Source organism: Heptranchias perlo, chromosome 7, assembly GCF_035084215.1.
Source record: "Heptranchias perlo isolate sHepPer1 chromosome 7, sHepPer1.hap1, whole genome shotgun sequence".
Taxonomy (NCBI): Eukaryota; Metazoa; Chordata; class Chondrichthyes; order Hexanchiformes; family Hexanchidae; genus Heptranchias; species Heptranchias perlo.
Genome location: NC_090331.1, coordinates 72,753,283 through 72,776,850, shown reverse-complemented (window position 1 = coordinate 72,776,850; position 23,568 = coordinate 72,753,283). Strand labels below are relative to the sequence as shown.

Genomic DNA, 23,568 nt, shown 5'->3' with positions numbered 1-23,568 from the left:
TCTGTTTTAACTGATCCACCCATTTAAGGGTTGGATTTATCCTACGGTTGGATTTTTCCTACATTCCCTATCAATTCCAGTGGGAAAAATCCTGTGGAGCTGGCGTAACTTCAGAACGAAACCATGCTCTATATCTCCAAATGATTTCAGAACCATAATACTGAGGACCTCTATAAAGAACTCCTGCATTATAGCAGTGGGAACGCATTGAGAAACCTGGCAGAAAAATAAACCATCATAAATAACCTTGTGATGTATGCACACATTTTGCTTATGCTATCACCAATTTCAAACATATTCCATGCACTTATTTTCTTAGAAAACATTTTCTAAGATAAAAGCATAACAGTTTTTAAACAGATGCAAAATAAACAATAAACTCAAATTAAATGGTATGGTTTAACTGTGTTGGAAATTTGCCATTTTGAGTGTCTTTCACACCACCAGCCCCCAGAAGCATCATGAACTCTCCTTCTTTGAGTTTATTTTGTGACAGAATAATTAAAATGACGTAAAAGCAAAATGAATACATTCGATGACTGGTCTTTAAATACATATACTGCACTGGTGTTATTTTTGCAACGTATGTGACATGTTTTTTTGCTGATATAGTGTTCAGTGTCATCAGAATAATGAAGCATTCTTTACATTAACATTTCAGCCCAGCATATAAATACCAAGCTGCAGGAAGCAGTGGCACATTCAGTGAGCGGTTGCCTAACTGTGAACTCAAAATGGGAAAGGTAAGGTTCACGATTTAATTTCAAAAATTGTATTTTTCATTCCTTTACAATGCAAAATTTGTTAAATTATTGATCTATAATTTGCCTTTTTTAGATCACTTTTTATGAAGACAGGAACTTCCAGGGTCGGCACTACGAGTGCAGTACTGACTGTGCTGACCTGTCCTCTTACTTCAGCCGCTGTAACTCCATCCGTGTTGAGAGTGACTGGTGGGTGGTGTATGAGAAACCCAATTACATGGGATATCAGTATGTTCTGAGCAGGGGAGAATATCCTGACTACCAGCGCTGGATGGGATTCAATGACAACGTCAGATCATGTCGCACCTATCCACGTGTAAGTTACAAATTTGCGGTCATTACCGGCTATAAATTTATTGCTCACGTAATTTACATTAACTATAGACCATGAATCAATTTTCTCATTCTCTTTTTTAATAGTTTATTGCCTACGCTTTTCTTTGTATTGTTGTTTCCACTCTTTATTTAGTGATTATAGGCCATGTTTTATTAGTCTGGGTATCTCCTTCATGCAATGAACTATATCAGAGAAGTTATAATGTCAGTGTTATAATTGAGACACACAACTAATAGCTCACATTGACTGTAGATGTTGCTTGCCGTGGTGCTGATCTCTTATACGAGCTACACATCATCTTTATTCTAATAGTTTGTTACATTCCTGCTATTGGTCTCCACATCATGGTGGGATCAACATTAAATGATGAGGCAATTGTTTAATTCAATGGGCTAACTCTCCTCTCCAAAGTGCCTCCATATTGTCAGCGCTGGAGAAAAGGTAAAAATCTTAAATATGGCAGCAACTATAGTGGACCCTTGTGGGTTGAAGTTCACTAATCTGCTGGGGTAGGACAGCTAGTGCTAGGATGAATATATGGAGACAACTGATGCCACATCAGAACTGGTATGTTGCAGCTATGGTTCATTACATGTAATAGAATAGCAGCAAGGGAATCACAAAGGTTTCATTCATTGATACGGTTGCAATGATGTTGCTCAGTTATCCGCACTTTGCTTTGTGGGTGAATAGCTCCCGATAAGCAAAGTGCTCTAAATTCTACTAATTCTGCTATAGCCTTGCAAATCCTTCCAAGTGATCTGTTTTTCTATTAGTCTGTATACTCACAGTCTCATCACAGATATGATATTATTTTTATTACAGTACCGAGGTGGAAACCACAGAATGAGGATTTACGAGAGGCCTGACTTTGGAGGACAGATGATGGAATTCATGGATGACAGTCCATCTGTCTACGATCGTTTCCGCTACCGTGACATTCACTCCTGCCATGTGATGGACGGTTACTGGACCTTCTATGAACATCCCAACTACAGAGGCCGACAGTATTTCATGAGACCCGGTGAATACAGGAGATTCAGTGACTGGGGCGGCAACAGCTCAACTATCGGATCTTTCAGGCGCATGAGGGATATCTAGATTGTTGCTGTAAAACATAAATTTGCTTTACCTATGTTTTTATCAACATAAATAAAATATCCATTATTGAGTGATCAGCGTAATGCATTTTTTGAATTTTTATGGTAACCATTTTTGGCCTTTTTTTAATATTCGTTCACGGGATGTGGGCGTCGCTGGCGAGGCCGGCATTTATTGCCCATCCCTAATTGCCCTTGAGAAGGTGGTGGTGAGCCGCTTTCTTGAACCGCTGCAGTCCGTGTGGTGACGGTTCTCCCACTGTGCTGTTAGGAAGGGAGTTCCAGGATTTTGACCCAGCGACGATGAAGGAACGGCGATACATTTCCAAGTCAGGATGGTGTGTGACTTGGAGGGGAACGTGCAGGTGGTGTTTTTCCCATGTGCCTACTGCTCTTGTCCTTCTAAGTGGTTGAGGTCGTGGGTTTGGGAGGTGCTGTCGAAGAAGCCTTGGCGAGTTGCTGCAGTGCATCCTGTGGATGGTACACACTGCAGCCACTGTGCGCCGATGGTGAAGGGAGTGAATGTTTAGGGTGGTGGATGGGGCGTCAATCAAGCGGGCTGCTTTATCTTGGATGGTGTCGAGCTTCTTGAGTGTTGTTGGAGCTGCACTCATCCAAGCAAGTGGAGAGTATTCCATCACACTCCTGACTTGTGCCTTGTAGATGGTGGAAAGGCTTTGGGGAGTCAGGAGGTGAGTCACTCGCCGCAGAATACCCAGCCTCTGACCTACTCTCGTAGCCACAGTATTTATATGGCTGGTCCAGTTCAGTTTCTGGTCAATGGTGACCCCCAGGATGTTGATGGTGGGGGATTCGGCGATGGTACTGCTGTTGAATGTCAAGGGGAGGTGGTTAGACTCTCTCTTGTTGGAGATGGTCATTGCCTGGCACATATCTGGCGCGAATGTTACTTGCCACTTATGAGCCCAAGCCTGGATGTTGTCCAGGTCTTGCTGCATGCGAGCTCGGGCTGCTTCATTATTTGAGGGGTTGCGAATGGAACTGAACACTGTGCAAACATCAGCGAACATCCCCATTTCTGAACTTATGATGGAGGGAAGGTCATTGATGAAGCAACTGAAGATGGTTGGGCCTAGGAAACTGCCCTGAGGAACTCCTGCAGAAATGCCCTGAGGCTGAGATGATTGGCCTCCAACAACCACTTTTCTAACGCGCCATATTTTACCTTGGTGATTTGACTCAGTTTAATGAAGGCATTAACACATCGAAAATAAATGGGTCAACCCCTCAATTAAAACAGTGAACAGAGGATTGACAGGCAAACATGTTAAGCACTTGCACACTTACATCACAAACATTCATTTTTACACTACATATCTTAGAGGGCTTGATTACTTTTTAATTAAACTAAAAAGTTCTGAAATATCATCGACTAATTAATTAATTTTGAACATTTGATTGAACTTGGATAGTTGCTGGAATGCGAACAATTCAATAAATTATCAATACTCCTGCTATTTGCAGTACCTCACTTCCTCCTGCCACTGGGGGAGCACCTAGACAGAGCAGCAGGTTAGATTGTGGAGCACACAAAACATACACTGGCAAACAGGAGTTGTAAGAATGCTGGGATCGTTTCCTTGACAAGCAGATTTATCACGGGCACCAGACAAATCCTTAACCCCATCACCTTAACTGCTGATCAAGAAACCATCTGGGATTTACCACCCAGTCTACGCAGAGGAGTTAATGATACCTAAATACCAAACCACCCACATCAATCAGTTTGGATTATATTAGCATTTACACGACCAACCTCCCATTGGAATCCACACATGGTACTGAGTGATTGACTTAACCCTTTCCTGCCAATTATGAAAGAAGAAGTTGGAGAACAGAGTCGTGAACCAGCAATTACTTATTTTCCTTAGAATCACAGATAGCAACACTTAAATTGAGTATGCAAATAATTAGTAGATAGTGTCAACTGATGAAATAAATAACTGAGGTTACAAAGGAGTTCAGTTATGTCACAATAATTCAGCAGTAACTGCTGATTATAAATTGACAGTTGAGGTCAGTGTCTCAAGATTGATATAAATTGATGAGATCAATTTAGGATTAGACACCTTACATGACTGACAAGTTAACATTATTAGATAGGCAGTTTATTGAATATATTAAAATCTATATGCTCATTACGAATGTTCCCAGAACTTATATGACCTTTTCCTTATGAGCTGGCGTGGATGAATTTGTTGCCTCGCCTTCCTCTGGGAGGATGGTGTTAGTCTTCTGAGATTGAGTGATGAACCTCGGTCTGTGGAGGTGCTATCTATTCCTTCTGGTTCTTCTGCTTCTGGATAAATTCACCTTCTGGGCTGCTAGCTGTATCTGGACAGCTGGCTTAAATCTCACCTCCCTCCATACCAGGAAATCTTGGACATCTATTTGACACACTTATATCTGCCTGCATCGGACTGCTATATTCGTACAATATTAACTTCTGTAACCTTTCTCTCTCTCTCAGTCAGAAATACATTTTCCAATTTTACGGAGGCACTCTTCGACATATACTAGACAAAGAAATCCTACACCTTCAACTACAAGAACAAATTAAAAATCTAGAACTAAACTAAGAACTAACAACTGAAGATTTGGTTTCAAAACAAACTATTTTTTATATTGTTAATTTACAAAGAAACCTCCAAGATTCTATTGCCCAATCTGAGTGATGTGTTATAATTCAGCCCTTGTGGTGTCAATCACCTCACACAGCAGTGTTGGTACCTCTGATGACCTCCAAATCAATGATGCATTGACACCTAGATATGCCAGGTTTTTCATTTACTTCCTAGCTTTCAGGTCTTTGCTAACAGGAGGGTTGCACATAGGTCTAGATAAGACAGGACACCTTTATATCTCCCTTCACGAGGTGCCTCCGGGTCTGTGGTCTTTTTGCTTTGTCTTCTATCACCTGTAAGGAACGTTTTGTGTGTATAACCCTTCATGGTTTAATTAGCGTTAATCCTTTCCTTTCCCAGCCTTACTATTGATTCCATTTTGAGGAAATATTTAAGGCAATTCTGAGGACATTTGTCCTTTGTCAAATTAATTAACATCTGGAAATCGTAGTTTCCAGCAGTTACCTATTCAGTTGAATGACACCTAGGAAAGGATCCTTATGACAGACGTAATTCTGTTGATTGGTCGCAAGTATTTCTGTTCTGCGTGTGCGATTGCTTTGCTAAAAATTAACATATATAAAGCCATGCTTAATTTAAAGAAGGTTTGCAAGAATTTTCACAAGGTTCCAGAAGGTCTAGCAGAAGGTTGTCAGCAAGTTTCTCGAAAGGACAGAAAGTTAACAGAAATTCTAAAGAACTTTTGAATTAGTTCTGCAAAAAGACTTAAGAGTAACAGCTGGACGACTAAGTGGTGTTAACTGTTTATTTGAACAGACTTAAAATCTGTGAAGTATAACGCAGCTATTAGTGAATAGCTTACATTTCTGAACCCAGTCCGTAAATTAAGATTATACTTTACAGAGAGATAATTTATGTGCAAGGTTAATTTAGTTGGGATGAAGCTGGAAAATGACAGAAGAAAGAAGCTGACAAGAAGGTGACTCAACACAGAAGCCCCCAGAGGAGAAGCCATGCATCCCAGAGGAAGGCAGAATCGCCCAACTGTACACAAGACAACCTACCAAAAGGAAGACATACAGGGCAGATTTTGACAATAGGTTGATAATGGATGATGGCAGGTGGAAACAGCCTGCCCCTTGCTTTTTGATGCTGGTGTGAGGCCTCAGCCCTCAGCTAAGGTCTTGATACTTTTGTCCTAACTACCATGCAATTCAGCAGATCTGAGAATATCTCTATAACCCTCAACTACCTTTCTCGACAGGTGTTGATATAATTCATTGTTAAACGTTTTCATTGATGCATGTTGATCTACTTTTGGGGGAAAAAAGTTCTATTCCTCCACTCTAAACTTGCTCAAAGCTTGTGAATTTTGTAATTGTGTCCTCATGTTCTGTGCTCACTGTCTAAACTAAATAGTCGATGAACTTCTCTACCATAACCATACCATTTGTTATTCTAACGTATGGTGGCCCCAATTTTCGACTTTGGTGGAATCCCACTGCAACTTTGCTGAGGTGGAAGTTCTGCCCATCCAAAAATTCACCCCTGACCCTGGACAATTTCCCTGGGTAACTTAAATATGGCAAAATTGTTACTATTTCTTCAAAAGAATGTCCCCAATCTGCGTTAATTGATCCACCCATTTAAGGGTTGGATTTATCCTACGTCCCTCACCAATCCCGGTGAAAAAAATCCGATGTAGCTGGTGTATCTCCAGAACGAAACCATGCTCTATATCTCCAAATGATTAAAGTACCAGAATACTGAGGACCCATATAAATAACTCCTGCATTATAGCAGTGGGAAAGCTTTGAGAAACCTGGCAGAAAAATAAATCATCATAAAGAACCTTGTGATGTATGCACACATTTTGCTTATGCTGACGCTAATTTCATACAAATTCCATGCACTTATTTTCTTAGAAAACATTTTCTAAGAAAAAAGCATAACAGTTTTTAAACAAATGCAAAATAAACAATAAACTCAAATTAAATGGTATGGTTTAACTGTGTTGGAAATTCACCATTTTGAGTGTCTTTCACACCACCAGCCCCTAGAAGCATCATGAACTCTACTTCTTTGAGTTTATTTTGTGACAGAATAATTAAAATGATGTAAAAGCAAAATGAATACATTCGATGACATCTTTAAATACATATACTGTACTGGTGTTATTTTTGCAACGTATGTGACATGTTTATTTTTTTTGCTGATACAGAGTTCAGTGTCATCAGAATAATGAAGCATTCTTTACATTGACATTTCAGCCCAGCATATAAATACCAAGCTGTAGGAAGCAGTGGCACATTCAGTGAGCGGTTGCCTAACTGTGAACTCAAAATGGGAAAGGTAAGGTTCACGCTTTAATTTCACGCATCGTATTTTTCATTTTTTACATTGGGAAATTACCTCAACTTGTTAAATTATTGATTTATAATTTGACTTTATCTCAGATCACTTTTTACGAAGACAGGAACTTCCAGGGTCGGCACTACGAGTGCAGTACTGACTATGCTGACCTGTCCTCTTACTTCAGCCGCTGTAACTCCATCCGTGTTGAGAGTGACTGGTGGGTGCTGTATGAGAGACCCAATTACATGGGATACCAGTATGTTCTGAGCAGAGGAGAATATCCTGACTACCAGCGCTGGATGGGATTCAATGACAGCATCAGGTCATGTCGCACCTACCCACACGTAAGTTACAAATTTGCAGTCATTACCGGCTATAAATTTGTTGCTCATGTAATTTACATTAACTATAGTCCATTAATCAATTTTCTCCTTCTCTAATGGTTTAACAGTTTATTACAGTCCTTCACTTTTCTTTGTATTGTTGTTTCCACTTTTCATTTAGTGATTGAATACCATGTTTTATTAGCCTGGGTATCTCCTTCAAGCAATGAACTATATCAGAGAAGTTATAATGTCAGTGTTATACTTGAGACACAAAACTAATAGCTCACGATGTTGCTTGCCGTGGTGCTGATCTCTTATACTAGCTACACATCATCTTTATTCTAATAGTTTGTTACATTCCTGCTATTGGTCTCCACATCTTGGCGGGTTAAACATTAAATGATGGGGAAATTGTTCAATTCAATGGGCTAACTCTCTTCTGCAAAGTGCCTCCATATTGTTAGCACTGGAGAAAAGGTCAAATTTTAAAATATGGCAGCAACTCTACTGGACACTTGTGGGTTGAGGTTCACTAATCTGCTGGGGTAGGACAGCTCGTGCTAGGATGAATATATGGAGACAACTGATGCCACGTCAGAATTGGTATGTTGCAGCTATGGTTCATTATATGTAATAGAATAGCAGCAAGGGAATCACAAAGGTTTTACTCATTGGTACGGTTGCAATGATGTTACTCAGTTATCCGCACTTTGCTATGAAGGTGAATAGATTCCTATAAGCAAAGTGCTCTAAATTTTGCTCATTCTGCTTTAGCCTTGCAATTCCTTCCAAGTGATCTGTTTTTATATTAGTCTGTATACTTACAGTCTCATCACAGATATGATATTATTTTTATAACAGTACCGAGGTGGAAACTACAGAATGAGGATTTACGAGCGGCCTGACTTTGGAGGACAGATGATGGAATTCATGGATGACTGTCCATCTGTCTACGATCGTTTCCGCTACCGTGACATTCACTCCTGCCATGTGATGGACGGTTACTGGACCTTCTATGAACATCCCAACTACAGAGGCCGACAGTACTTCATGAGACCCGGTGAATACAGGAGATTCAGTGACTGGGGCGGCAACAGCTCAACTATCGGATCTTTCAGGCGGATGAGGGATTTCTAGATTGTTGCTGTAAAACATAAATTTGCTTTACCAATGTTTTAATGAATATAAATAAAATATCCATTATTGAGTTAGCTGCGTAATGAATTTTTTGAATTTTCCTGGAAACCATTTGGGGGCTTTTCTAAAACGTAATCATAGAATCATAGAAGTTACAACATGGAAACAGGCCCTTAGCCCCAACATGTCCATGTCGCCCAGTTGATTCCATTAAGCTAGTCCCAATTGCCTGCACTTGGCCCATATCCCTCTATTCCCATCTTACCCATGTAATTGTCCAAATGCTTTTTAAAAGACAAAATTGTACCCGCCTCTACTACTGCCTCTGGCAGCTCATTCCAGACACTCATCACCCTTTGAGTGAAAAAATTGCCCCTCTGGACCCTTTTTTATCTCTCCCCTCTCACCTTAAATCTATGTCCCCTCGTTATAGACTCCCCTACATTTGGGAAAAGATTTTGACTATCTACCTTATCTATGCCCCTCATTATTTTATAGACTTCTATAAGATCACCCCTTAACGTCCTACTCTCCAGGGAAAAAAGTCCCAGTCTATCTAACCTCTCCCTATAAGTCAAACCATCAAGTCCCGGTAGCATCCGAGTAAATCTTTTCTGCACTCTTTCTAGTTTAATAATATCCTTTCTATAATAGGGTGACCAGAACGGTACACAGTATTCCAAATGTGGCCGTACTAATGTCTTGTACAACTTCAACAAGACATCCCAACTCCTGTATTCAATGTTCTGACCAATGAAACCAAGCATGCCGAATGCCTTCTTCACCACCCTATCCACCTATGACTCCACTTTCAAGGAGCTATGAACCTGTACTCCTAGATCTCTTTGTTCTATAACTCTCCCCAACGCCCTACCATTAACGGAGTAGGTCCTGGCCCGATTCGATCTACCAAAATGCATCACCTCATATTTATCTAAATTAAACTCCATCTGCCATTCATCGGCCCACTGGCCCAATTTATCAAGATCCCGTTGCAATCCTAGATAACCTTCTTCACTGTCCACAATGCCACCAATCTTGGTGTCATCTGCAAACTTACTAACCATGCCTCCTAAATTCTCATCCAAATCATTAATATAAATAACAAATAACAGCGGACCCAGCACCGATCCCCGAGGCACACCGCTGGTCACAGGCCTCCAGTTTCAAAAACAACCCTCGACAACCACCCTCTGTCTTCTGCCGTCAATCCAATTTTGTATCCAATTGGCTACCTCACCTTGGATCCCGTGAGATTTAACCTTATGTAACAACCTACCATGCGATACCTTGTCAAAGGCTTTGCTGAAGTCCATGTAGACCACGTCTACTGCACAGCCCTCATCTATCTTCTTGGTTACCCCTTCAAAAAACTCAATCAAATTCGTGAGACATGATTTTCCTCTCACAAAACCATGCTGACTGTTCCTAATCAGTCCCTGCATCTCCAAATGCCTGTAGATCCTGTCCCTCAGAATACCCTCTAACAACTTACCCACTACAGATGTCAGGCTCACCGGTCTGTAGTTCCCAGGCTTTTCCCTGCCGTCCTTCTTAAACAAAGGCACAACATTTGCGACCCACCAATCTTCAGGCACCTCACCCGTAGCTGTCGATGATTCAAATATCTCTGCTAGGGGACCCGTAATTTCCTCCCTAACCTCCCATAACGTCCTGGGATACATTTCTTCAGGTCCCGGAGATTTATCTACCTTGATGCGCGTTAAGACTTCCAGCACCTCCCTCTCTGTAATATGTACACTCCTCAAGACATCACTATTTATTTCCCCAAGTTCCCTAACATCCATGCCTTTCTCAACCATAAATACCGATGTGAAATATTCATTTAGGATCTCACCCATCTCTTGTGGTTCCGCACATAGATGACCTTGTTGATCCTTAAGAGGCCCTACTCTCTCCCTAGTTACTCTTTTGCCCTTTATGTATTTGTAGAAGCTCTTTGGATTCTCCTTTGCCTTATCTGCCAAAGCAATCTCATGTCCCCTTTTTGCCCTCCTGATTTCTCTCTTAACTCTACTCCGGCAATCTCTATACTCTTCAAGGGATCCACTTGATCCCAGCTGCCTATGCATGTCATATGCCTCCTTCTTCTTTTTGACTAGGGCCTCAATCTCCCGAGTCATCCAAGGTTCCCTACTTCTACCAGCCTTGCCCTTCACTTTATAAGGAATGTGCTTACCCTGAACCCTGGTTAACACACTTTTGAAAGCCTCCCACTTACCAGACGTCCCTTTGCCTGCCAACAGACTCTCACAATCAACTTCTGAAAGTTCCTGTCTAATACCATCAAAATTGGCCTTTCCCCAATTTAGAATTTTAACTTTTGGGCCAGACCTATCCTTCTCCATATCTATCTTAAAACTAATGGAATTATGATCACTGGTCCCAAAGTGATCCCTCACTAACACGTCTGTCACCTGCCCTTCCTTATTTCCCAAGAGGAGGTCAAGTTTTGCCCCCTCTCTAGTCGGGCCATCCACATACTGAATGAGAAATTCCTCCTGCATACACTCAACAAATTTCTCTCCATCCAAGCCCCTAATGCTATGGCTGTCCCAGTCAATGTTGGGAAAGTTAAAGTCCCCTACTATTACCACCCTATTTTTCTTGCAGCTGTCTGTAATCTCCTTACATATTTGCTCCTCAATTTCCCGTTGACTATTTGGGGGTCTGTAGTACAATCCTATCAAAGTGATCTCTCCCTTCTTATTTTTCAGTTCTACCCATATAGACTCAGTGGGCGAACCCTCGGATATATCCCCTCTCACTACTGCCGTGATGTTCTCCCTAATCAAGAACGCAACTCCCCCTCCTCTCTTACCTCCTTCTCTATCTTTCCTATAGCATCTGTACCCTGGAACATTGAGCTGCCAGTCCTGTCCCTCCCTTAGCCATGTTTCAGTAATAGCTATAACATCCCAGTCCCATGTACCCATGCATGCCCTGAGTTCATCTGCCTTGCCCATCAGACTTCTTGCATTGAAATAAATGCAGTTTAATCTAGACTTCCCTTGGTCTTTGCCCTGCTTTCTCAGACCATCTGTCCGGTCATGTTTTGTACACTCTCCCTTACTGCCTTTTGTTTCTGTCACCACTTTACTTCCCACTGACTTCCTGCATCGGTTCCCATCCAATATTTTACCTTAGTGATTTGACACAGTTTAATGAAGGCATTAACCCTTCATAAATAAGTGGGTTGATACCTCAATTGAAACAGTGAACAGAGGAATGACAGGCAAACATGTTAAGCAGTTGTACACTTACATCACAAACATTCATTTTTACACTACATATCTTAGAGGTTTTGAATACTTCTAAATTAAACTGAAAAGTTCTGAAATATCACCCATTAATTAATTAATTTTGAACATATGATTGAAGTTGGATAGTTGCTGGAATGCGAACAATTCAGTAAATTAACTGTATTCCTGCTATTTACGTAACTCACTTCCTCCTGCCACTGGGGGAGCACCTCGACAGAGCAGCAGGTTAGATTGTGGAGCACACAAAACATACACTGGCAAACAGAAGTTGTAAGAATGCCGAGATCAATACCCTGACAAGCAGATTTATCACGGGCACCAGACAAATCCTTAACCCCATCACCTTAACTGCTCATGAAGAAACCATCTGGGATTTACCACCCAGTCTACGCATAGGAGTTAATGATACCTAAATACCAAACCACCCACATCAATCAGTTTGGATTATATTAGCATTTACACGACCAACCTCCCATTGGAATCCACACATGGTACTGAGTGATTGACTTAACCCTTTCCTGCCAATTATAAAAGAAGTTGGAGAACAGAGTCGTGAACCAGCAATTACTTATTTACCTTAGAATCACAGATAGCAACACTTAAATTTAAACATTGAGTATGCAAATAATTAGTAGATAGTGTCAACTGATGAAATAAATAACTGAGGTTACAAAGGAGTTCAGTTGTGTCACAATAATTCAGCAGTAACTGTTTGCTGATTATAAATTGACAGTTGAGGTCAGTGTCTCAAGATTGATATAAATTGATGAAATCAATTTAGGATTAGATACCTTACATGACTGATAAGTTAACATTATTAGATAGGCAGTTTATTGAATAGATTAAAATCTATATGCTCATTACGAATGTTCCCAGAACTTATATGACCTTATCCTTATGAGCTGGCCTGGATGAATTTGTTGCCTCGCCTTGCTCTGGGAGGATGGTGTTAGTCTTCTGAGATTGAGTGATGAACCTCGGTCTGTGGAGGTGCTATCTATTCCTTCTGGATCCTCTGCTCCTGGATAAATTCACCTTCTGCGCTGCTAGCTGTATCTGGACAGCTGGCTTAAATCTCACCTCCCTCCATACCAGGAAATCTTGGACATCTATATGACACACTTATACCTGCCTGCATTGGACTGCTATATTCGTACAATATTAACTTCTGTAACCTTTCTCTCTCTCTCAGTCAGAAATATATTTTCCAATTTTACAGAGGCATTCTTTTTTTTCTTCGTTCATGGGATGTGGGCGTCGCTGGCGAGGCCGGCATTTATTGCCCATCCCTAATTCTTCTACATATACTAGACAAAGACAACTCCTACACCTTCTACTACAAGAACTAACTTAAAATCTAGATCGAAACTAAGAACCAATAACTGAAGCTGTAGTGTTAGAACAGACCATTTTTTATATTATTAATTTACAAAGAAACTTCCTAGATTCTATTGCCCAATCTGAGTGATGTGTTATAATTCAGTCATTGTGGTGTCAATCACCTCACACAGCAGTGTTGGTACCTCTGATGACCTCCAAATCAATGATGCATTGACACCTAGATATGCCAGGTTTTTCATTTACTTCCTAGCTTCTCAGGTCTTTGCTAACAGGAGGGTTGCACATAGGTCTAGATAAGACAGGACACCTTTATATCTCCCTTCACGAGGTGCCTCCGGGCATGTGGTCTTGATGGTTTGTCTTCTATCACCGGTAAGCAACGTTTTGTTTGTCTCACCCTTCATGGCTTAGTTAGCGTTAATCCTTTCCTTTCCCAGCCTGACTACAGACTCCATTTTGAGGAAACATTTATGGCAATTCTTAGGACATTTTGACATTGTCAAATCAATTGACAGCTGGAAATCATGGTTTCTTACAGATGTCTATTCAGTTGAATGACACCAAGGAAAGGATCTTTATGACAGATTTAATTATCTTGATTGGCCGCTAGTATTTCAGTGCCGTGCGTGCGATTTCCCTGCTAAAAATGAACAAATATAAAACTATGATTAATTTAAAGAAGGTTTCTAAGAATTTTCAGAAGCTTCCAGAAAATCTAGCAGAAGGTTGTCAGCAAGTTTCTCGAACGGACATAAAATTAACAGAAGTTCTAAAGAGTAACAGCTGGAGGACTAAGTGGTGTTAAGTGTTTAAATGAACAGAAGTAAAATCTGTGAAGTATAACATAGCTATTAGTTAATAGCTTACATTTCTGAACCCAGTCCGTAAATTAAGATTATACTTTACAGTGAGTTAATTTGCGTGCAAAGTTAATTAAGCTGTGATGAAGCTGGAAAATGACAGAAGAAAGAAGCTGACAAGAAGGTGACTCAACACAGGCGGTCCCAGAGGAGAATCCATGCATCCCAGAGGAAGGCAGAATTGCCCAACTCTATACAAACCAACCTAACAAAAGGAAGAGATACAGGGCCAGTTTTAACCATAGGTAGCTAACAGATGGGTGGCTGGTGGAATCCGCCTGCCCCTTGTTTGTTGTTACCGGTGTGAGGCCTTAGCACTAAGCTAAGATCTTGATACTTTTGTCCTAACTGCCATGCAAGTCAGCAGATCTTCTAATACCTCTCTAACCCTCAGTTCCCTTTCTTGACAAGTGTGAATCTAATTCATTTTTAAAGGTTATCATTGATCCATGATTATCTACTTTTGAGGGGAAAATATTCTATTCCTCCACTCTAAACTTGCTCAAAGCTTGTGAATTTTGTAATTGTGTCCTCATGTTCTGTGCTCACTGTCTAAACTAAATAGTCGACTAATTTCTCTATCATAACCATACCATTTGTTATTCTAAAGTATGGTGGCCCCAATGTTCCACTTTAGTGGAATCCCACTGCAACTTTGCTGAGGTGGAAGTTCTGCCCGTCCAACAGCTCACCCTGGACCCTGGGCAATTTTCAAGGGTCAGTATAATTTAAATATTGCAAAGTTTTTCTATTTTTTTAAAGCATGTCCCCAATCTGTTTTAACTGATTCACCCATTTAAAGGTTGGATTTATCCTATGTTCCCCAGCAATTCCGGTGGGAAAATCCTGTGGAGCTGGAGTAACTCCTGTACGAATCCATGCTCTATATCACCAAGTGACTTCAGAACCAGAATTCTGAGGACCCCTATAAAGAACTCCTGCACTGTAGCATTGGGAACGTATTGAGAAACCTGGCAGAAAAAAAATCACCATAAATAACCTTGTGATGTATGCACACATCTTGCTAATGCTGACACCAATTTCAAACATATTCCATGCACTTATTTTCTTGTGCAACATTTTCTAAGAAAAAGATTTTAAACAAGCGCATAATAAACAATAAGCTCAAATTAAATGGTATGAATCAATAGAGTTGGAAAATCGCCATTTTGAGTGTCTTTCACACCACCAGCCCCGAGAAGCATCATGAACTCTCCTTTCTTGAGTTTATTTTGTAACAGAATAATTAAAATGACGTAAAAGCGAAATGAATACATTCGATGACATCTTTAAATACATATACTGTACTGGTGTTATTTTTGCAACGTATGTGACATGTTTGTTTTTGCTGATATACAGTTCAGTGTCATCAGAATAATGAAGCATTCTTTACATTGACATTTCAGCCCAGCATATAAATACCAAGCTGTAGGAAGCAGTGGCACATTCTGTGAGCGGTTTCCTAACTGTGAACTCAAAATGGGAAAGGTAAGGTTCACGCTTTAATTTCATGCATCGTATTTTTCATTTTTTACATTGGGAAATTACCTCAACTTGTTAAATTATTGATTTATAATTTGACTTTATCTCAGATCACTTTTTACGAGGACAGGAACTTCCAGGGTCGGCACTACGAGTGCAGTACTGACTGTGCTGACCTGTCCTCTTACTTCAGTCGCTGCAACTCCATCCGTGTTGAGAGTGACTGGTGGGTGCTGTATGAGAAACCCAATTACATGGGATACCAGTATGTTCTGAGCAGAGGAGAATATCCTGACCACCAGCGCTGGATGGGATTCAATGACAGCATCAGGTCATGTCGCACATATCCACACGTAAGTTAAAATTTGTGGCCATTACCGGCTATAAATTTGTTGCTCACATAATTTACATTAGCTATAGTCCATTAATCAATTCTCTGATTCTCTTCTTTAATAGTTTGTTGCCATTTGTCACTTTTCTTTGTTGTTTCCACTCTTCATTTAGTGATTATAGGCCATGTTTTATTAGTCTGGGTATCTCCTTCATGCAATGAGCTGTATCAGAGAAGTTATAATGTCAGTGTTATAATTGAGACACTAAACTAATAGCTCACATTGACTGTAGATGTTGCTTGCCGTGGTGCTGATCTCTTATACTAGCTACACATCATCTTTATTATAATAGTTTGTTACATTCCTGCTATTGGTCTCCACATCATGGCGGGTTAAACATTAAATGATGAGGCAATTGTTTAATTCAATGGGCTAACTCTCTTCTCCAAAATGCCTCCATGTTGTCAGCACCGGAGAAAAGGTAAAAATCTTAAATATGGCAGCAACTGTACTGGACCCTTGTGGGTTGAAGTTCACTAATCTGCTGGGGTAGGACAGCTAGTGCTAGGATGAATATATGGAGACAACTGATGCCACATCAGAACTGGTATGTTGCAGCTATGGTTCATTATATGTAATAGAATAGCAGCAAGGGAATCACAAAGGTTTCATTCATTGATACGGTTGCAATGATGTTGCTCAGTTATCCGCACTTTGTTTTGAGGGTGAATAGCTTCCTATAAGCAAAGTCCTCTAAATTCTACTAATTCTGCTATAGCCTTGCAAATCCTTCCAAGTGATCTGTTTTTCTATTAGTCTGTATACTTACAGTCTCATCACAGATATGATATTATTTATATTACAGTACCGAGGTGGAAACTACAGAATGAGGATTTACGAGCGGCCTGACTTTGGAGGACAGATGATGGAATTCACAGATGACTGTCCATCTGTCTACGATTGTTTCCGCTACCGTGACATTCACTCCTGCCATGTGATGGACGGTTACTGGACCTTCTATGAACAACCCAACTACAGAGGCCGACAGTACTTCATGAGACCCGGTGAATACAGGAGATTCAGTGACTGGGGCAGCTCTTGTGCAACTATCGGATCTTTCAGGCGGATGAGGGATTTCTAGATTGTTGCTGTAAAACATAAATTTGCTTTGCCAATGTTTTAATGAACATAAATAAAATATACATTATTGAGTTATCAGCGTAATGCATTTTTGAATTTTCATGGAAACCATTTTGGGGCTTTTCTAATGCACAATATTTTGCCATAGTGATTTAACTAAGTGGATGCAATTTAAATTAATAGCTGCTGATTATATAGAAACAATTCCTACAAGTGATAGAAAGAAAATACAAATTAACTTTACTTTGTTACATTTCCAGGCCTGTTTAATCTGTGCGAGTCGATTAGATGTACCATATCTTTGTTTACACAGTCAAAAATAACAACTTGCATTAATATAGTGCTGAATCCTCCCAATTTATTTCACCCACATCAAGCCTTGAGGGGAGAGTAAATTTAGGGGAGGTGACCAAAGGCATTGTCAAAATTTTGAGAAATGCCTTTGAGTGATGGGAGAGAAGTCGCAAGGCAGAAGTGTTTAGTAGAACCGTCAAAAGTTGGCTCTGCGACCCATGGTGGAATGGAGTAAGGTGTCAAGGAGGCAAGGGTCAGAAGAGCGGAGGACACACTATTACAGTTTGGACAATTGCTAACAACCTTTATTCGTGCTTGTCTCAAAAGATAGCTTTCATAAGCAACCTCTTATAATCTGAAATTTAACCTATACTTGTTGTGAATGGGTTGTAGTATGCTTCAGGGCCAACAATCTACACTTTTACATAGGGTCATTCTGGATAGAGTCCACTGAAAAGCACTGACCTCTTCGATAGGCAAAAGAAAATGCCGACAAACTACTAATCAGAAACTAATCTAAGAAATATAATTGTACAGAAGCAAGATAGATCAGTAGAATAAGAACAATATCGTTATTAAATCTCTGACACTTTAAACTGTTTTCTGAGGCTAACATAAAACATTTTGGGATTTTTAGAGTCTTTTTTTCTCTTGACTCCTTTAAATGGAGTTTGAACAGATACAAATATGTGCACCATGGATTTCTGTCTCATCACTGCTTACTAGGAGAAGGGAAAGATGGCCACAAAAATAGCAGGACCGCACGAGAGAGGGCTCCACGCTTCTCTGATGATGCTTTGGAGGCCCTGGTGGAAGGGGTGGACGAAAGGAGGACCAACATTACCCATAGGATGGCAGGAGACCCTCCTGACTGCAGCTCTGTAGGCATTGGTAGGCTGTGATGCAGGAAGTCAACGTCAGGAGCATCACACCACGCACATGGGTGCAGTGCCGAAAGAGGTTCAATGATTTGACACGAGTGGTCAAGGTGAGTGAATGCAAGTGTCAAGTGGCACATCCTCCCAACTGCACCAATATTCCATGCACAACGCCCCCCGTCACCCACCCACCAACAAACACTGCCCATCCATACGCAATGCTCCACTGGGCATGCTGCATCTCAAACCGCACATAGAACCACACTTGCAGGCCACATAACCACCACTCAAGTCACACAAACTGGCAGCTATTCGACAATGACAGTCACATCACCCACACACCTTGCAGGATACTCACTGACACACTGTCCTCTGTCGTGCAGGAGAAGGTGGCGCATAACAGCCGGCAGCAGGAGGGACCTGAGGCTGGATGGGCAAGTTTACACATCCTCACCCCCCTGACAGTGCTTCGGATCATTGGGCGGGCTGTCGCTGCAGACTTGACAACATGCCGCGCAGGAGGTCCGGATGAAGGAGGTCTCTGCACATCTAACGCTCCTTCTCCTTTTCCACATCTCCCTCCTCCCATAATCTTTTCTGACTCACGTGCTGCAAATGCTGTCAGCATGCACGTCTTACTTGCTCCTCTCCCCACTCCACATCTCAACCTGTTTCCATTTGTCTTTGCAGATACCCAAGAACATGTGGCAGCACCGTCTGAGGAGGAGGAGGACACTGAAGCCACACTGTCATTCGATCTGACACTAGCTTCCACCAGCTCAGAGACTGACACTGCGCGTCCTTTAGAGGTTAGGTTAGAGGAGGGATCTGCACGTGGTGAGACACTGAGCACAAGTGCGCAGGAGCCGGGGCGGGGGAAACTGATACCACAGGTGCCAGCTCGCTGGAGGGCGAGGCCGCTCACAAGTTCTGCTGCAGAGGAGTCAGATGGGGACTTTGATGGGCTGGGCTGCAGAAGACGGCTGATGGGCGTACACCAACAAATGCTTGGGGCATTGGAAAGACTGCCAGAAAGCCTGAGCACAATGAGAAGGGGCATGGGGGAGTCCAGCTCCAACTTGGCACAAGGCTTTGCGCAGAGCTTGGAGCCCATCCTTTCCAACATGGAACGGGTGGTCACCTCCATCAGCGCACCTGTGGAACCCACCATGATGCAGCATCTGATGACTGATGTCACAGCATCCATTGCAGCACAAGCATCTGCCATCCAAGGTCTGACTGCTGCATTTGGAGCTCAGACTGCTGCTATCGTGGGTCTGGGGACAATTGTGAAACGGGGCTTCGAGGTCATCACAGCACACCAGCAATCCATTCTCCAGCTAATCGCCAGGATTGCTGAGGTGCCGCCTCGTTCAGTGGCGCCATGGCAGTCGGACCTGCTCTCCTCTCTCAGGACAACAGCATTCCTGCTCCCACCCCTGCCACTCCGTTACTGCCCCTGTTATTGACTATTGGCCAGCCAGGCCAGACTGCTGCATCCCATGCTGAGATGGTGCAGTCTGAAGCCGGGCCCTCCTGGCCCAGAGCTGCTCGAGGTCGTCCTCTAAGGCCATCTGCACGCTCCTCGATTGAAGGCCAGCAGCCTTCCACCACTCATGCTCCAGCCACTGGGGAAGCAGCTCATAGGAGCACGAGGATAGGTAAAGGCACACGGACAACAGGCACTAAGGGAATGCACAAGAGTGAATAGTTCTGTTCTGTTTGCATCATTTCATTTATTCATTGATAAATGAGACTTTTGCATTTGGTGATGGTTTTTATTTATGCAATCAGATGGAGGGCGATTTCATTGTCTTGTGGGAGTAGAAAGGTGGGGAGTGTAGGACTGTTGGTGAGTTGGGGGCTGTAGTTCACATTATTGATAGTGGGCACGGATCAGGCGAGCACACACAGCCCTTGCAAACAAGGCATATGGTTCCTGTTGCACCCTTGCGACTTCCTCCACTTCCTCTTCTGGCTCCACCCCCTCCTTCTCCTCTTCAGCCTCTTCCTCCTCCTGCTCCTCCTCAGCCTCTTCCTCCTCAGCCTCCTCCTCCTCCACCTCTGGCTCAGGGTCTTCTCCAATCATTAGTGGCAAAGGCTGGTCCCTCATGATGGTGAGGTTGTGCAGCGTGCAGCAGACCACCACGAATCTGCCCACCCACTCGGGGGAGTACTGCAGGGCTCCTCCAGACCGGTCCAGGCAGCGGAAGTGTTGTTTGAGGAGGCCTATGGTGTGCTCCACGATGTTGCGTGTGGCAGCATGGCTCTCATTAGAGGCCTGCTGTGCAAGTGTGTGTGAATTCCTGACCGGTGTTATGAGCCACGTCGTGTGGGGATAGCCCTTGTCGCCCAGTAGCCAGCCTTTGACTTGTCAAGTCAGGGGAAAGGTAGATGGCACGTTGGACTGCTGCATGACGAAGGCATTGTGACTGCTCCCAGGGTGGCGGGCATCAACCTCCATGATTCGAATCGTGGGGTCGCACACCAACTGCACGTTGAGGGAATGGAAGCCCTTTTGGTTGACGAAGACAGCTGAGTTGATATGGGGGGCACGCAGGGCGATATGCATTCAGTCAATGGCACCCTGCACCATGGATAAGCCAGCAATATGAGCGAACCCCCGTGCTCGCTCGTTCAGCTTGTCTCTTGAAGGGATTCGCAAAATTTCACATGTTCCCCCCACCCCGAAGATTTATTGGAGTTATTAAAGAAACCCTGGTGTGACTGTTTTAAAAAATCCAAGGTCTCTCAAAATGGCTGCAGTCAGACACATGGCCGAGGACCGGCAGATTTGAAATTGCATTCTCAACAACTCGACAGGCTTCGTGTCTCAGACAGGTTTCTTTAAACAATGCAGCTGCATTCTAGCCCTGAGGCAAGCTATCAACATGGCCGGCCAACACATCAAAATTCGAGCAGGAAGTGATCGCAGGACAAAAGGTGAACCATCAAGGTACATTCGGAACAATGGTAAAGCAGTTAGCGAACAGATCGATACAGGAAATGGCCATTCATGTAAATGGGCCAGAGATGGGGTCCTTTGTCTTACGTTTCGTGCTTAAATCAAACAATGAAGCAAGCTGATAAGGTATGAAAAAAACCTGTTACCAAGAGGGTATAACTGGGGCTGCCCAGTATCTCTGGCTTGCTTCTTCTCTCTTCGCCTCTTGGCCCTGTCCTGTCTGTCTGCTAGCAACTAAGAAGGAAGCCATCCAGTAAACCTCGCAACCACATGTCGACGGCAGCAGCAGGCACAGGGGCCAGGCCTTTTCATCTGTTTCACCGGTGAGCATTAATTTTCTGGCCGCCACAAGACAACCTAGCATAAGTGTAAGGTTGGGGGTTAAGGGATATTGCTAAACTTGTGATTTTAGAATTTTCCCTCAATGTGTCCGTTTCTTTCAACCCGATAAGTGTAAGACTGTATTACATCCATAGTGATTTCTTTATCTTCTGTATTATACTGTTTACCTTGTAGTTTTAGTTTTCTTATTAATAAACATTGGTTTTCCTTGTACCAATCCACTGGTCTGTTTGTCTGTCTTTGTTACCACTCGATAAGTCCTCAGCTCAGAATCAGGAAGGGGTAAGCGATTCGCAACCGCACTGCGGGCAGGGCAGCTCAGGAAAACATAACTGGCTGACCGATTATAAGCCCGAGAAACAGTAAAAAAAAGAAACCCCTGACAGAAATGGCGAGCCAGGTAGGAGCTGAGGCGAAAGTGTGTAACAAGGCAGACAGTGGTGCGGAGGAGGAATCCGCAATGGAGATAAGGTTGTCTGCCTATGTGTGCGGCAAGGTAAATATCGCGAAAAAGTGGGTGGGCGATATGTTAAAGCCCGAGCGTCCCATAGATGCAGCCATCCAGTGGACAGCAAGTAAACAGTATAAGAAAGGTATTGAGAAGGCGGTCTGGCTCTTGTGATTTAAAAAGCAGGTCTTTGTACTAGACCGTGCTGTAGCAGTACAAGCAGCCAAGATTAAACAGTTGACCCTAGAGCTGCAGGGAAAGACAGCAGCGGAAGAGAAAGGGGTAGCGGCGCTCGAGGCAATAAGCCAAGAAAGGGCGCAGATGGCAAGGGACCACCAGGCAAAGGTAGAGCGCCTGGAATACCAGATCGCTGAGCTCAAAAGTAGCGCTAGAGGTAGAATGGAACACCTGGAATACCAGGTCAGAGAGGCGAGAGGCAGTGAGGTTCGGTTAATGGATAAGATCCACAGCCTCACGCAAGAATTAAAAGAGCAGGAGGAGAAAGTAGGCGAGGTAAAGGCAGCATATAAGCTGGCCTGCGCCCAGGGGTTTGAGGACGCAGATCATGGCCCCTGCAGGCAAGAAATAGAACGTTTGGGCATGGCCTTAGCGAGGGCGAAGGGCATGGTATGCCTCCTTAGCCCGAAGGCGGGCCAGTCGGATTTTACCGGCAACCCAAACAGGGAAGTCCCACAGGCAGCTCCCAGAACGACACTGGTTAGGGAACCAGAGGCTTCACGGCCACCACCCATAGCCCCGAGTTTTCAGGAGGTCTGGCAGCAAGGGGGGGTGGAGGATGAAGCATTAGGTGAGACCCAGCAATTCCTGGCAGATAGACCAGGACCGGGACCAGTGTACCCCCTCCGACAACAGAGGTACGGCCCGCCCGCCGATGGCGAGGACCTAGGGGCCATCCAGAACCAGTTTGTAGTGCCGCATGGCACCCCACAGCTCAGGGCCATTGTTAGCCATATCCCTAAGCTTACAGGGGTAAGCGATTCGCAACCGCACTGTGGGCAGGGCAGCTCAGGAAAACATAACTGGCTGACCTATTATAAGCCCGAGAAACAGTAAAAAAAAGAAACCCCTTACACTCTGTGGTGAGGGAAGGTGATGAACCTGTTCCTCATCTGATACAGTGCGTCTGTGACCTCCCTTATGCAGCAGTGCACTGCATACTGCGAGATGTTGCACATGTCGCCTGCAGAGGCCTGAAATGCTCCTGAGCCGTAGAAATTCAGTGCCACGGTGACCTTCACAGCTACAGGCAATGCTGTCCTCGCCCTGCTCTGAGGCTGCAGTTGTGGCCGCACCAGTTGACAGATCTCGGTCACGGCCTCCTTGGTGAACCTCAGGCATCGGATGTAATCCTCCTCGGTCATGTGAGGCAAGAGAATTAGTCCCGGAAGGCCCTCATTGAGTAGGGCCTCCTGCTCAGTGCCCGGTGCCTTTTTGTCCTCCGTCTCCTCGCAGCTTGATCTGCTGTGCGTGGCCTCTCTGCATGCACCCAGTCATGCTCAATGCCCAGCGGGAGCCCTGGCATGCCTCCCATGGTTGCCAGGAATGTTGTTGAACCA

The 23,568-nt window shown here is 43.3% G+C and overlaps 1 protein-coding gene and 1 pseudogene across 1 annotated transcript; both read left to right on the top strand.

The window, feature by feature from the left end:
- Positions 1-734: 734 nt before the first annotated feature.
- On the top strand, positions 735-8,625 carry LOC137323866 (uncharacterized; annotated as a pseudogene).
- Positions 8,626-13,896: 5,271 nt separating this feature from the next.
- On the top strand, positions 13,897-17,065 carry LOC137324039 (gamma-crystallin M2-like). Its single transcript, XM_067988210.1, has 3 exons — positions 13,897-14,026; positions 15,599-15,945; positions 16,790-17,065. Exons 1-3 carry the CDS (start codon positions 13,897-13,899, stop codon positions 17,063-17,065), a joined length of 753 nt encoding a protein of 250 aa, XP_067844311.1.
- The last annotated feature ends 6,503 nt before the right edge of the window (positions 17,066-23,568 follow it).

Coding starts and splice junctions, on each gene's coding strand:
- LOC137324039 (XM_067988210.1), top strand. CDS start 13,897: ATGAACAAATATAAAACTATGATTAATTTAAAGAAGGTTTCTAAGAAT. Junction 14,027..15,598: donor ATTAACAGAAGTTCTAAAGA/GTAACAGCTGGA, acceptor AAAATGGGAAAG/GTAAGGTTCACGCTTTAATT. Junction 15,946..16,789: donor CATGTCGCACATATCCACAC/GTAAGTTAAAAT, acceptor TTTATATTACAG/TACCGAGGTGGAAACTACAG.